At 34.6% G+C, this 16415-nt stretch overlaps 1 protein-coding gene across 4 annotated transcripts in view; it reads right to left on the bottom strand.

The window, feature by feature from the left end:
• DENND1B (DENN domain containing 1B) overlaps positions 1-16415 on the bottom strand; it is a 259192-nt gene that overhangs the window by 135119 nt on the left and 107658 nt on the right. For all 4 annotated transcript variants that reach the window (XM_019920439.3, XM_019920441.3, XM_019920442.3 and 1 more), the window contains exons 6-7: positions 6878-6947; positions 1015-1095 (exon numbers count right to left, since the gene is read on the bottom strand). In XM_019920439.3, coding sequence (XP_019775998.1) covers positions 1015-1095; positions 6878-6947 — 151 coding nt within the window. The remainder of the gene's footprint in view (positions 1-1014; positions 1096-6877; positions 6948-16415) is intronic.

Below are 16415 nucleotides of genomic sequence, written 5' to 3'. Positions count from 1 at the left end.
TGGGAAGCAGCCGCATAGCACAGGGAGATCAGCTCAGTGCTTCGTGACCACCTAGAGGGGTGGGATAGGGAGGGTGGGAGGGAGACGCAAGAGGGAGGAGATATGGGGATATATGTGTACGTATAGCTGATTCACTTTGTTGTACAGCAGGAACACAACATTGTAAAGCAATTATACTCCAATAAAGATGTTAAATATAAAAAAACCACCAAAAGACCTATTAACACGATTACATACATTTCAAATTGCTTTCTCCTTCAATTTCTCTTGCATCATTATATATTTTCCTTCCTTAATCAGGACAGTTTGTTGTTATTTTGGAAGAACCAAAATCAACATAGGTAAATTTTAACATTCTATTATATGCCAAATTAATGAAGAAAATTAACGAAAACATTCATATTTTGTGATTATTAATTTTGAACACTTACAAAGCCTCCCAAAGTACTAGGGTGATTTTAGTTATAGACAGTACAGTTCATTAAAAGTTTCAGTGGTAAATAATCTATACCACCACAGCCTTACTGCTTTGAGAAACTTTAATCATATTTCCAGTATTTGGTGATTATACTAAAAGATGTATTGAAGTATGGGGAAAGAGTTTTTTAACCCAGAATCTTTATCATATAGTTGGTTATACAGTACGTTTTCAATACTTATTATGTACTGTTTTCATTTTATGAGGGGTATTTGGTATTGTATACTTGTGTGGGTATGGGTGTGTATTTTCTTATTATGGACAGATTTTACCTGAAAATCAATGTTTCTTGCAATCAAAATATTCTCAGATATTTGGTAACTTTTAGCATATAATTTAAAAATCTGTGATTTAACAACTACCGAAGTATACATCTATCATATCATGTTATGATAGTTAAAGCATGTCAGAAAGCCTCAATATCACCATGTAGTAATGTCAGTACAGGCATTAAAGTCTTCATGGCAGCATGGGTGACTCAGCAGAGTTTCTAAACTGCTGTGACTCAAAACATCAATTACTGACTCAATACTTACCACACTCAAATTGACAGGAGTGTTTGCCTTTGGTACTGGCTGGTTATAGAGTGATTTGAGAGTTTCATTCAAATCATCTTCCTAGAGTTAAAAAAAAAAAAAAGTACATTTTATAAATGAAATAGGAACTAAGTAAATACAATTAAAACTACTTGACAAAATCATTCACTGTGCCTACTCACTTCAGACGTGTTATATACAGGCAGACCCTGGAGATATGGGGGGTTCAGTTCCAGACTACCGCAATTAAGCAAATATAGCAATAACGCGAGTCTCATGCATTTTTCAGTATCCTAGTGCATATGAAAGTTATGTTTACACTACACTGTAGAATATTAAATGTGCGATACCATTATGTCTAAAAAAAACAACATCATATCTTAATTTAAAATACTTTTTTAGCATACTAAACAATGCTAACCATCATCTGGGCCTTCAGCAAGTCAGAATCTTTTCACTGGTGGAGGGTTTGCCTCGATGTTGATGCTGCTGACTGATGAGGCTGGTGGGTGCTGAAGGGTGGGGTCGCCGTGGCAGTTTCTTCAAACAAGACAATAAACTTTGCTGCATCAACTGACTCTCCCTTTCATCGGCAGTCTGCGATGCTGTTTGATAGCATTTTACTCACAGTAGAACTTATTTCAAAATTGGAGTCAATCGTCTCAAACCCTGCTGCTGCTTCATCAACTAAGCTCATGTTATATTCCGAATCCTTTGTTGTCATTTCAACAATCGTCACGGCATCTTCACCAGGAGTAGATTCCATCTCAAAAAGCCACTTTCTTTGCTCATCCATAAAGAAGCGATTCTTCTTCTGTTCAAGTTTTATCATGAGATTGTAGCAACTGTCACATCTTCAGGCTCCACCTCTAATTCTCATTTCCTTGCTATTTCTACCACATCGGCAGTTACTTCCTCCAGTCAAGTCTTGAATCCCCCCAACTCAAAGTCATCCAATAGGGTTGGAATCAACTTATTCAAGCTCCAGTGAATATTGATATTTTACCTCTTCCCATGAACCAAAAGTGTTCTTAATGGCATCTAAAATGGTGAATCTTTCCCAGAGGGTTTTCAATTTACTGTGCCCAGATCCATCAGAGGAATCACTATCCGTGGCAGCTACAGTCTCCCGCAATGTATTTCTTAAATAATAAGACTTAATAATAAATTTTAAAATGATAAATACAATAAATATAAACATAAATTTAAAATAATGATAATAAATAAAAGTCAAAATTACTCCTTGATCAACGGGCTGAAGAATGGATGTTGTGTTAGCAGGCGTGAAGAAAACAATAATCTTGTTGTCCATTTCCATCAGAGCCCTTGGGTGACCAGAGGCACTGTCAATAAACAGTAATATTTTGAAAGGAATTTTTTTCTGAGCAGTAGGTCTCAACAGTGGGTTTAAGATATTCAGTAAAACATGCTGTAAACAGATGTGCTGTCATCCAGGCTTTGTTGTTCCATTTATAGAGCACAGGCAGAGTAGATTCAGCATAATTCTTAAGGGTCCTAGGATTTTTGGAATAATAAATGAGCATTGGCTTCAACTTAAAGTCACCAGCTGCACTAGCCCCTAAGGAGTCAGCCTGTCCTTTGAAGCTTTGAAAAGTAGGCACTGACTTCTCCTCTCCAGCTATGAAAGTCCTAGATTGCATCTTCTTCCAACAGAAGGCTGTTTCCTCTACACTGAATATCTGTTGTTTAGTGCAGCCACCTTCATTAATTATCTTAGGAGATGTCCTGGATCTTGCTGCAGCTTCTACATCAGCACTTGCTGCTTCACCTTGCACTTTATGTTAAACGGATGGCTTCTTTCCTTAAACCTCATTAAACCAACCTCTGCCAGCTTCAGTCTTTCCTTCTGCAGCCTCTTCGCCCCTCTCAGCCTTCGCAGAGTTGAAGAGAGGTAGAACCTTGCTGTGGATGAGGCTTTGGCTTAAAGGAATGTTGTGGCTGCTTTGATCTTCTATCTAGACCACTAAAACTTTCTCCACATCAGCAATAAGGCTGTTTTGCTTTCTTACCATTCATGTGTTCACTGAAGTAGTACTTTTAATTTGCTTCAAGAACTTTTCCTTTGCATTCACAACTTGGCCAACTATTTAGTGCAGAGGAATGCTTGCATTTTCCATTTTAATTTTAAAATCACAAACCTAGTTTTTAAGAAATAGGTGCAATTTAAGTAAGATTATTGTACTAAGATGCCACTTTGATGCAAGATGCAAATATTCTAAATACTTCTTTTCTAAGTAGCTCTTAGTTACTATTTGCCCCATGCTAAATGGGATGACGTAAAATATATAACACATCTACTTTATGGGATTTGTACAGTAATAATGTACCTTGATGTGCACACTCACTTTTCTGAATTACACATACAAATCCAGCAATAAATATGTGAAGGTAGCTTCTCATATACATAGTTATTTTTATTCTCTCTTAAAATGTTTATGTTGGGAGAATAAACCAAAGGTAAAGGCAGTTGTTCAAAGAAGTTAATCATTCATTTTAAGGGATATGGATACAAGACACACATGACTTCTCACAATTTCTCATAACTTGACTATGAAAACTTAATAATTCAGATCTCTACAAATTCTTGCAAGAGTGTGTACTCAAAACTGCCTATTTTCGTTAGTGTATATATGTCAATGCTACTCTCACTTCACCCCAGCTTCCCCCTCTCCCCCGTGTCCGCAAGTCCATTCTCTATGTCTGCGAATGTAAAATAGATAGCTAATGGGAAGCAGCCGAATAGCACAGGGAGGTCAGCTCTGTGCTTTGTGACCACCTAGAGGGGTGGGATAGGGAGGGTGGGAGGGAGGGGATATGGGGATATATGTATGCATATAGATGATTCACTCTGTTGTACAACAGAAACTAACACAGTATTGTGAAGCAATTATACTCCAATAAAGATCTATTAAAAAAAAACAAAACTGCCTATTTGAAATTCTCTTTAGAATGACCTAACAAGAAGGACTCTAAAGCATTCATCACTTGACCATTTAAGCAGTGAAATGTACCACAGGATATTCTGGACGATAGTGATGTTCTGTGTATACAAAATCCTTATGGAAACAAATTTTTTAAATGTCTAGCTTTTAAGCATCCTTTGTAGTTGCCTAATGCTGATCAGGTAAGGATAACTGACTGTGAATCTAAATTCCAATCTAAATACCCTGTGGCACTGAATTAACAATGAAAAGAAAAATTATTACACTCATAGATTTACTTCCAGTTATTGATTAATACTGTGAACTTATAATTTTTTTTTTCCTCTAATTAGGAACACAAATGTAGTCTCCCTCACTTCCTCTCTTCAGGAAACCACAGTATGTTTTTTTACATATTCCAGTACTACGTATGGTCTCAGGGAGCATATGACATACAATAAGTATAAGTATTAAGTTTCTGAAGGTAACATATTCAAAAGTTGGACAACTAATACAATTAATGTTGGTTCCACATGTTTACTCAAAAACACGAAGAACAAGAAACTATAATGAAGCAGAATTCTGGTTTTGGGTTTTCGATGCAATAATTGAATACTGCTATTTCCAGTTATTTTCTTAGGAAAATGAATGACTGAATAGCTTAAATATAAAATTGTTCAAGTGTAAAATGACCTTCTAATGAATATTTCACAGAAGTACATCAAGTGTAGAGAGGGAAATGTTTACACACACAGCACACGCACACAAACCCTGGACTTTTGACAAACACTAAAAACATGCTATTATGTTATAATAATAAAATTTGGTTGCCAAATTAGGAGATTGCTCACTAGAAGAGTAAAAGAAGTGTCTTAATTTATTAATAATACATTTAAATTCTATTTAATAAAAAGTACCTGGAGTAGTATTTGTATTGAGTTTAGGTCTGTTTTTAAAGATATTTACACTGAATTTTAAAAGATGAGTGTTCTACCAGTGTTCTAGGAAATTTAAGTGGCTCCAAATAATCGGATAGTATATTGTGTGTAGAAAAGTGGGAGCAGAGAAGCCAAGAAGGACTATCAGATGGCAGATCATGAAGCTTCTAATATGTCAAGCTGCACACATGTTTAGATTTTATTCTAAGAAAAAAAAGGAACCACTGAGAGGATTATAAGCAAGCAGTAAAATGATATAATCAGGTTTCAGAAAGATCATTCTTAGAGATCAGAATATGGTGGTACTTAACAACTAAGAATGTGCATAAGATGCCCATAAGTAATTTCTAGAGAGAAGAGAAAAGAAAACTAAGAACACCAAAATTCTAGGTGTAGATAAAGGAAAAAGTTCAAAGAAAGACTGAGGTTATAACTAAAAGCAAAGAAAACACAATGTCAGATGACCAAACAAAATACAGTCTCAAGTGTGGAGGAGTATCAAGTAAGAATTTAAGCAGATAGTCAGAGACCAGAAAATATACCCTACATTTCAAAATTAGAAAGCAACAACAGGCAATCACTGCAGATTTTTTTTTTAAAAAAAACTTTTATTTGAATTAAATTGCATCAAATAGCATAGCTAATATCTTAGTAAATTAGTCCTTGTTTAAAATAGGGAAGAATGATTAAGGGGAAAATTTACAAACTATCATCCCAGAGAAGTTCATTAATTCAAAGCAAACTTCAGTTTCTGTTTTGTTTTTATTTTTAAGAAAAAAGAATAAAGGTGTAAAGATAAATATAAGAGCTAAAGTTATAAAATTCTTAGAAGAAAAAAAGAAAGCTTCATGCATGACATTGGATTTGAAAATTATTTCTTGACATGACACCAAAAGCACAAAGCAACAAAAGACAAAAACAGATAAATTGGACTTCATGAAAGTTAAAAACTTTTGTGCATCAAAGGACACTATCAACAAAGTAAAAAGACAACCCACAGAATGGGAGAAAATATTTGCAAATCATATATCTGAAAAGGATTAATATCTGAATATGTAAATAACTCCCACTCCTCAACAACAACATGAAGACCCGATTAAAAAATGGCGAAGGACCTGAATAAATAATTCTCCAAAGAAGATATACAATGACCAATAAGCACATGAAAAGACTCTATCTCACTAATGTTTAGGGAAACGCACATGAAAGCCACAATCATATACCACTTCACACCCATTAGGATGGCCATTATAAAAACAAAACAAAACAAAACGAAAACAAAAAATAACTGCTGAGGAGGATATGGGGAAACTGGAACCCTGTGCATTGCCCCTGGGAATGTAAATTGATGCACCCACTGTGGAAAATGTTATGGCAGTTCTCCAAAAAGTTAAACACGGAATTACCATGTTATTCAGCAGTTCTACTTCTGGGAATATACTCAAAAGAATACACGGACTCAAACAGTTATTTGTACACCCACGTTCATAGCCGCTTTGTTCACAACAGCCGAAAGGTGGAAGCAACACAAGTGTTCATCTAAGTATGAATGAATAAACAAAATGTGGTGTGTGAATAACAGAATATTATTCACCCTCAAACAGGGAGGAAATTCTGACATACACTACAGCATGGATGAACTCTGAAACATGAAGTGAAATATGCCAGTCACAGAAGGATCTATATTGTATCATTCTACTTATACGAGGTACATGGTCCCATGCAGACAGACAGAAAGTAGTATGATGGTTGTTGCCAGGGACTTGGCAAGGGCAGGGAGGAATGGGAAGTTGCTGTTTAATGGGTAGAGAGATTCAATTTGGGAAGTAAAAAGGTTGTAAAGATGATGGTACTGAACACTGCAGAACAATGTGAATGTATTTAATGGTACAGAACTGTACACTTAAAGACAGTTAAAATGGTAAATATCATGTTAGGTGTATTTTACCACAATTTAAAAAATGGGGAAAAAACATGACTTACCAGTTCCTTAGCCAAGTAGTCTGCCAGAGTATTTAGAAGCTTGTAATATACTTCAAACCATGGCAGGTAACTGTAAAAAAAAAAAAAAAAAAACAAAAAACTTTAAAAATGTGTGTGTGTGTGTGTGTGTGTGTGTGTGTGTGTATCATTTAGACTCAAGAAACAAGATGGCAAAATAACATCAAATCTAGATTATTTCAAACAGGTTGATCCTGGAGGGCAAAAAAGAACTATACCCATGTTCTCTTTACTGTTACAGTAAAATTTTACATATAATGTACTATTAGTTTTCATAAAGTAATCAGAATCCAAAATTCCATTATAAAGGTTATTCATTACACGCTTCTATTTTATGTTAGCAGCACCAAAAATCACTTAATCCCACTGTGTGGTAAGCATGGTATGAGTGCACCAAAAGCACTCATAGAATAAAAATTAACCACTGTAATAAGATAATATCAAATAAAAACTAATTTTAAAAAGCTTTTAAAACAAAGATATAATCATTTCTTTTTAAATATTACTGAATTAAATATATAAAAAATAGAATTATGTGCTTACTAATTAAATCAATTCTTTGGAAATTGATGTTTACGTAGGATGGTAAATTTCAAAATAAATATCAGTACAAGAAAGCCTATTTTAAAAATTATAAATATTATAAATAGCATTTAAGTATCAAAAACACGTATAATTTAAAAATCATTTTGATTCATTTTGCTAGATACAAATATAATTAATTTTATGAAAGCAAAATACTAAATCCAAAAATCAATTGTACAAAATAAAATCTGTACTCCTTTTCAACAAATTAAGGTATGTATATTTAAAATCTATCCAAAGTTTTTAATTGTTTATTAAAATGTACACTTTTCACATATAAGAAGAGTAAATCACAACACACACCAGTGTAGTTAATTACCAGTTAACAAATATTCATTTTTTTCTTCAAAGAATGACTGCAACAGACTACTTTTTAAGAGAAAAAAGTGTGATACTTTTACTACACAATTATATACTGACAAGAGTACAGATACACAAAACAGATTTCATAATCAATGACTAGAGCTTAGAAAAACAGCATTCTTTGTGCATTTTTTTCATTTAATGTCTGATTTATTAGTGACCATGAATGATGCTTTTTAATTAGGAGTTGCCTGAAGTCATAACAAAAGAACAGTCAGGTAAATGACAGCATCCTTACTCAGCAGAATGCTATAGAGTTCTTTAAAATGATCATTATAAATAGTAAGTAATGATATAAAAGAGACCTATCATATTTTAAAATATCTACCAACTTTTCATTAAATCTAGCATATTGAGTAGTACATCCATTTATCTCTGTGCCCTTTGGAAATGCCACTAAAATGACTGTAAATAAATAAAAAGGGTATAAATTAATGAGGACAAGGCAAATGCAATAGAAAGCAACAAAGGTGAATGGCTTTGTAAAGGTGGTAAGCAAGCAAAGAATAACTGACTTTGCAGAAAAGAGAAAACCAAAACCTGAGTGTCAAGAGAAGGGAAAATGACCATTAGCCAATAGACTGGCCCCCACAGCATCCTGAGACACTGATCTGGGAATTTCTCAAAGGAAAAAAACACCTCAAAGGCCCTATATTTTCTTGTGAAACTAACCACTGCACATACAATGATGCTAATTCAGTTTAGTGCCTCTATCTTAAATATAAATTAACGGTCCAACCACCAGATATTTGAGGAAATACAGACACCAATACAAACATAAAAGGAACTCCAAGTAAACAAAGACAATACAAACACCAGGTGAAAGTTTCAAAAATTATCATTAATATCCACAGGAGCTGAATAAAGAACAGGAAGCTTTTTTTTTCATTGTTCTAATCTAGTATTTATTTTATTTTTTTTTATTTTTTAACATCTTTATTGGAGTATAATTGCTTTACAATGGCGTGTTAGTTTCTGCTTTATAACAAAGTGAATCAGTTATACATATGTCCCCATATCTCTTCCCTCTTGCGTCTCCCTCCCTCCCACCCTCCCTATCCCACCCCTCTAGGTGGTCACAAAGCACCGAGCTGATCTCCCTGTGCTATGCGGCTGCTTCCCACTAGCTATCTATTTTACGTTTGGTAGTGTATATATGGAAGCAACCTAAGTGTCCATCGACAGATGAATGGCTAAAGAAGATGTGGCACATATATACAATGGAATATTACTCAGCCATAAAAAGAAACGTAATTGAGTTACTGTAGTGAGGTGGATGGACCTAGAGTCTGTCATAAAGAGTGAAGTCAGTCAGAAAGAGAAAAACAAATACCGTATATATATGGAATCTAAGAAAACAAAAAAGGTCATGAAGAACCGAGGGGCAAGATGGGAAGAACAGGATGCTTTTAAACAAAATGAAATATAAAAAAGGAGAAAGAAGTGAAAAAATAAATTTTTAGACAATAAGAACAAGTTCTTATAAATTCAAAATACAAATGCTAAAAAAAATTAAAATCAATAGAAAGGGGGCTTCCCTGGTGGCGCAGTGGTTGAGAGTCCGCCTGCCAATGCAGGGGACATGGGTTCGTGCCCCGGTCCGGGAAGATCCCACATGCGTGGAGTGGCTGGGCCCGTGAGCCATGGCCGCTGAGCCTGCGTGTCCGGAGCCTGTGCTCTGCAACGGGAGAGGCCACAACATTGAAAGGCCCACGTACCGCAAAAAAAAAAAAAAAAAGAAAAATCCATAGAAAGATTAGAACCTAAATGATGAATATCTCTTAGGAACTAGTATAAAGAGATAAACAGATAGAAAATAAGAGTAAATATTAAAATATCAGTGTATCAACCTCGACTATCATGTAGTTGACTAATAGTGGTTCTAAAAATAAAAGAGGGGAAAAAAGAAATGAAAATTTCATTTTAAAAATTACTAGAGGGCTTCCCTGGTGGTGCAGTGGTTGAGAGTCCGCCTGCCGATGCAGGGGACACGGGTTCGTGCCCCGGTCTAGGAAGATCCCACATGCCGCGGGGCGGCTGGGCCCGTGAGCCATGGCCGCTGAGCCTGCGTGTCCGGAGCCTGTGCTCCGCAACGGAAGAGGCCACAACAGTCAGAGGCCCGCGTACCGCCAAAAAAAAAAAAATTACTAGAAAAATCCCGGAACTTTAGACATGAGTTTCCACATTGAAAGTGCCACTGGGGTAACTGTAGAATAAATGAGCCAAACCAGAGTATCACAGTGAAATTGCAGAACAGGGGCAACAGAGAAGCACCTAAGAATTTCCAAAGAGACAAAACAGGTAGCGTACGAAGGCATCAAATCGAAAATGTCCCTGAACCTCTGTCTCAACAGCAATTCTGGGAAGTCAGAAGATAATGCCTCCAAAAGGCAGAGGTTAAATTCCTTGCAACCTAGAATTCTTTGTCCAGAGAAACTATCAATCAAGTTTGGGGATAGACTAATAGCAGTTTCAGTCTTTCTAGAACTCAAAAATTTACCTTCTCCATAATATTCTTGGGAAGTGACAAAATGCAAGAGTGAAGTAGAAAGGAGGAATATGGGGATATAGAGACAAGAAACTGAATTCCAGGGAAGAACAGGTAAGTCTAAGGATAAATGTGCCAAAGCCTGGTAAGCAACCAGTCCAGATGGAAACAGGGATGAGGGCATTGGGTAGGATTTTCTGGGACAGGGGGTTGCAACAAGCTGACAGCCTCATGTGGGAGTCTCGAAAAACCTGGGTGAGTATGTGCCAAAGCTCTGACGGTTTGGGGAAAATCTAAGAATCAGAAGTTAGCATAGGTAATCTCAATTTTCACGTTTAAGTTACTCAACTCTTCTAACCCTAGTGCTTAGATAGCTAATCTACTTTCTACCATACCTTTTGCTTACAAAAAAAAAACCCTTAAACATTACTAATACTGTTTTTAGATTATCAACTCAATATCATGCAAATTACCACATCGTATTTTCCATACTCATTATAACTCAATGAAATAATTTTCATGGAGGATGTCCTGCTAAGACACACTGTAGTTCCTTGGATACAGTACAATTTCTTTCATTTGAAGTCATTTCATAGTCACATTTCAACTTTTAACAGCCTGAAGAAATTGCTATTTCAAGAAAATGTCGATGTGTTATGTAATTCAGATCTATATGCTCAGATGAGATGAGACCTAATCTATTCAAGGAACATGCAGGTCTGTTTCTATCCTGCTCTCAAGAATCTTAAGATAAAGCAAGATTTATTGACTTTAGGTGGTTTGCATGTCTACCTGTTAATCCTTATACTGTCATTTTCACCTTACTCAAATAATGTGGAACCTTGTTTAAACTTCCTTCCTGGTTCACTATAAAAATAAGATATGTAATAAATATCTCATAATTATAAGTTATTGCAAAGTGAGAGAATCTCTTTTTTCTAGACCAAATGTTCTGGTTTTCTCATCTTTACGTTATTACTTTTCATCGATTATCTTCCCCTTCCAATTTCTTTTCAAATTATGAAAACAAACTGGAATCCAATTTTTCATTAAAAAGCTAGTTTATACCAAAAAACCCACAATTTATTTGTAAGATTATGGACCTGTTTTTGAAAATGAAACAAACTGAATTAATAATTGATTAACAGTCAGTTCACTTTTCAAAATTTAACAGTGCTAGGTATTTTGGTATCATTTTACAATTACTATTATTTTTTATTATCTCCAAGAATACTTTCAACTGCATTGCATCCTGATACCAGGCTATGTTTGTTCTTTATACAGGGATGCTGGATTTTGTTCTCATGTTCATTCAACTCTTGACTCTATTATATATAGATCACTGCTATAAATCAGACGAATATAATTTTTTAACTATTACAACAAGGCTTACACCTATGAGATATTTCTCACAGTGATCTCTAAGGCTCCATCATGCTTAGTTATTTCTGTTTGGACAGTAAGACTTACTAGTCAGGTCTATGCCCATCTAGGGAGTAGAGAGCAGGATCTAAGAATCAGAGATTCCACACATTAAAATAACTGGAAGTACAGAGAATAAAACTTCTTAGGCACTAACTATAGGTATGAAAATACGCTAGGTACTTTATACGTGTTCTCTCATTTAATTCTTATAATAATACTATGATGTATATTTGACTAAACTAAGGTAAAACAACTTATCCAGGGTCACAAAGCTACCAAATGGCAAGCCTGAGATTAGAACTCTGACTGAGCAATCATACATGCTCAGGGGTCTACCAATCACCCAATACAGGCATGTACTTCTGTAATACCCAGCCTTTGAATAAACATTGTCCAATGACCAGAGGTTTTCAGGAAGCTGCATAAAATGTGAACAAAATTCATTCATTCTAGTTTAATCTTAAATCAGCCTACTTATAATTTCTATACACTAAAGTAAATTCTATCTTCTAAAATTTGTTTAACTAATGTTCAGAGCATTACCTTCCTTTCTGCCTCTTAAATTATATTTTATTCATATGGGCAAATTTCCCAGCAGATAAACATCTGTTTGACTCTTTCATTTCACAGATTGGTAATTCCTTCTAATTATAGATTTTAGTACTGCTTATACGTTCATCACTGTGGATAAAAATTTTGAGAAGGATATGGCCTGCAACATGGTACAAGATCTCTGCCCAAACAACATAAATCTATCAACATCTAAGTAAATTTCGATCAATAAGAAGACTCATAACTGCATTATCTATTGTCTAGCCAACATTTTTCTCTATATATAATGTGTTCATGAGAGATAATGGGACAGACTCTTTCAAATTTCTACAACAGCACTGCCTGATACACCAGTAAGTACCATCACCATAAAGAACTGAGTTTAGTTACACACAATCTGCTTCGTGAACATGTACTGGTTCTTGGTGATAACTAGCTCCTTTTTAAGAGTACATATCATTCATCTTTTTTTAATGAAAACATCACTTGTATCCAAGTGGCACTACTCTGTAACCTAGTCACGCTCTTAGGATGTCAAGGAAACAGGGACATTTTCCGTTGCAAATAAACAACAGCATCCAGAGCGGAGGGTGCAAACTGGCTACATGCAGACATACCCAGCCCACAGTCATATTCTGTTTGGGCAACGCACCATTGTTGTTGTTGAACTGAGTAAGTGGCCAACTTCTAAATCAGATAATTCACTTAAAAATCTAGATTTCTTCTCTTAAAAATCAAAAGAACTGGCAATACTGGTTACACTTTTTTTTATTTTAACTTTGCAACAAATACCTAAAGCTGGGTAACAGCTTCTGTCTTTGGATGGGGCATGTGTTATTTATTTGGATCACCCCAATTTCCTACTGTCAGCCAAACCTGCTTATCTCATCTTAGGCCCTTATCTTGTCCCTACAGGTAACTGAATTCGCAACCCCTGGTATGGTGCAACTATTCAACAGGAAGTCCTGCTTACTTTTTTATATGACAAGAAAATGGTCCGGGGTACACAAAGTAGTCAATAATTCAAATATTTTAACAAGATTCCATTGCACAGTTTAAAGATAAAACGTGTGCCAAAAAAATACATACACACATAGATATAAAATAAATATTATAAATTATACAAGCTTATCTTGCTCAGGTAAGAAATGTTATTCTCATGTTTTTATTTTTGTGGTTTTTAGATACTTTTCAAACAACATAAGTTCAAGGCAATTAATTTTTAACTAATGTATAAGCTCCTAAGCTGATGGTCGTTAAGTTAAAATAGTTTTCACTACATTTTACAGTCCCAATCTGTTTTTGTACAACCAAACACAAAAATCCCAGAAAGTTTTAAAAAATGTATTCAACATATAATGACTAAATAAGACACTTTACTTGAATTTTATAAAACTGAAAATGTAGTTCTTTAACAAAGGATTCCTGGGACTTTCATAGTCTTGTAAACATACATAAATGTAAAACAAATACATGAAGGCCAATTATTTTAAAACGAAAGTCAAAGCATCTCCTAAGATTATTTCCTTAATTTTTCATAAAGACATAAGGCAAAGGACAGATGTATATGTAAAGCCATGCGAGACTTCCCTCACACTTGGCTTCCACTATCGAGCTGATAAACCTTTTACATCCAAAAGTCAAAGGTTAAATAAAGGAAAGGAAATGTTTTTTGTCAAACAGTCAGGTAACCACTAACAGTCTAAGTGGTCAGCAGGAACCTAACTTAGAGTAATCAAATAAAACGAAGGAAACTGCCTTTCCGTAGAAAAATGTCTAATGTCTAGAGGCTGTTTTTCTGCCTGGAAAATTGACACAAAATGTGTAAAATTGAAACATTCTGCTTCTAAGGGACTTGCTTCAAGGAAGAGTGTGAAAGCCTCAAGTTTGGTATGAGTTACAGGGGATGTGGGCAGGGAGGACTACAAAGGCCCCAAACATCAAACTGTCTTCCTTATGACAGTATTTAATTTTGAACCCTTGGCGACAACTTTATAGTTGTAAAATTATGTTAATCAAATTAGGGGAAAAGTTACTTCTTGCATTTTTGCTATTATACGAAAGCAATTCTAAATACAAACAATGGCATGATTTAAATTAGTAATATCTCAGGGTTTGTTTGTTTTGTTTTGTTTTGCGGTACGCAGGCCTCTCACTGTTGTGGCCTCTCCCGTTGCGGAGCACAGGCTCTGGACGCGCAAGCTCAGCGGCCATGGCTCCCGGGCCCAGCCGCTCCGCGGCACGTGGGATCTTCCCGGACCGGGGCACGAACCCGTGTCCCCTGTGTCCCCTGCATCGGCAGGCGGACTCTCAACCACTGCGCCACCAGGGAAGCCCTCAGGGTATTTTTGAAATCTTGTTAAAGTAGGAGAGACATGCCATAGAAAAGGCTAAAGCATACAAAAATTCAAAATTAAATATTGACTTTTATATTAAATAAACCTGAATTGTAATATTTCTTCTACAGAGAGAATGAAACAAATACAAATTAAATACACTTACTTTCAAAACTTATAATAGCATAAATCCAGTCAAAGAAGAACCCATGGTTTTGAGAGCATTGTGTGCAAATTTTCTAGCTTAGAACTCTAAGGTAAATCTAAATTACTTTCAAGTCTTATATAATGGCATCATCCAGGATGAAAAGTAGCTTTAAAGCTTTATGTGAAAATTTTCTAGCTCATAACTCTAAGGCATAGAGTAGTTTTTATTAATAATGTATATAAATCACTTAGCAAAATGCCTCGCTTATAGTAAACAAACACTAAATGATGTTATTAATTTTGTGTTATTATTAGTATTATCATTGTCATCTCTAACCTAAAAGTCTTTGTTATTCAAGAAATCCAACACTCAAAGTTATTTTTTGCTTTTCTAATGAAAATTTACTACCAATTTGTATTTAATTTTACTTTGTATTAAAAAATCTTAAACATCCTTAAATGTATCCCATTTTCATTATGACTACTCTTTAGGGACCTAAAATATTTTAAACTGTTCGATGTCAACAAAAACTCAAGAGATATTTATACTTTTCTTTTAAAATTTAGATCGTTAAAACACAAACTCAAACATTAGAAGGTAAAATAAATGAAGAGTTTTTTTTTTAAATGAAGAGTTTTTTGATGAAGATATATAGTTGATCACAATAAAAAATTTTAGTGTTTAACAGGATATAAAGACAACAGGAGAAATTATTAATTTCTATCTAAGAATCTTAAATCACTGATACTAAAAATGACCTCTGAATAATCAATCTAGTATTATCTCGCAACAATAACTAAAAATGTAGTGTGTTTCAATATAAATGCACTACTTTTTCACAAAAGACAGCTTCAAGAAAAAGATGCTAAAATTTTTTCATATTTGAAAGTCATAATATACTCCAGGTAAAGAAATAAGTAACTAATTTAAAAAACTATAATCAGAAAGGAAATCATCTTTATGCTAAATCTCAACTTTTAAGAAAAAAAGTGAAATGACCAATTGTCAGATTAAGCATGTACAAAAATTCTCAGCACTTACAGTGGATAATATGAAAGCCATAGAAGCTTGTTCAATTTATTAACTGCTTCTATATATATTCATTCACTTTACCAACTGTGAATAAACACTACAGTTAAATATTTAGTTTGCTATCCAATAGAAAGATTTATAAATGTGTCTTAACAAGACATGGAAATAAGTCTAGAATGAATACCAAAATTTAAGCAATGATTATGTTTTACAAATATAAGTGCCTTTACTTTCTTTTTCTTTATTTTCTTCCAATTTTTCTATAGTAAAATATATTACTTTTGTTAACAGAAAAGCATGGTTAAAGACATATATTTCTGTGTCTTGCTTATTCAAGTATTTTGTCATTTTTCTCAATAAATTTTAGCCCTATTAATGCTTAATTCTAAGAAGCCTTAGAATTTAGGACTTAGAATTAAGGCTGAATTCTAAGAGGACCAGGACATTCCCAAAACACTGAATGCAAACATTACTCTAAAGCCCTGGCAGCCACCAGTGAACACTCAGAACACTAGCAGAGGTGGCCTTCTCTCACAGAACCCCTGGAAGCAGCAGAGTCTGGAATTCAAGAAATTGGCCTTTAAAGGAAGA

This window comes from Tursiops truncatus, chromosome 1, assembly GCF_011762595.2.
Source record: "Tursiops truncatus isolate mTurTru1 chromosome 1, mTurTru1.mat.Y, whole genome shotgun sequence".
NCBI classification, from domain to species: Eukaryota; Metazoa; Chordata; class Mammalia; order Artiodactyla; family Delphinidae; genus Tursiops; species Tursiops truncatus.
This window is presented reverse-complemented; position numbering and strand designations above follow the sequence as displayed.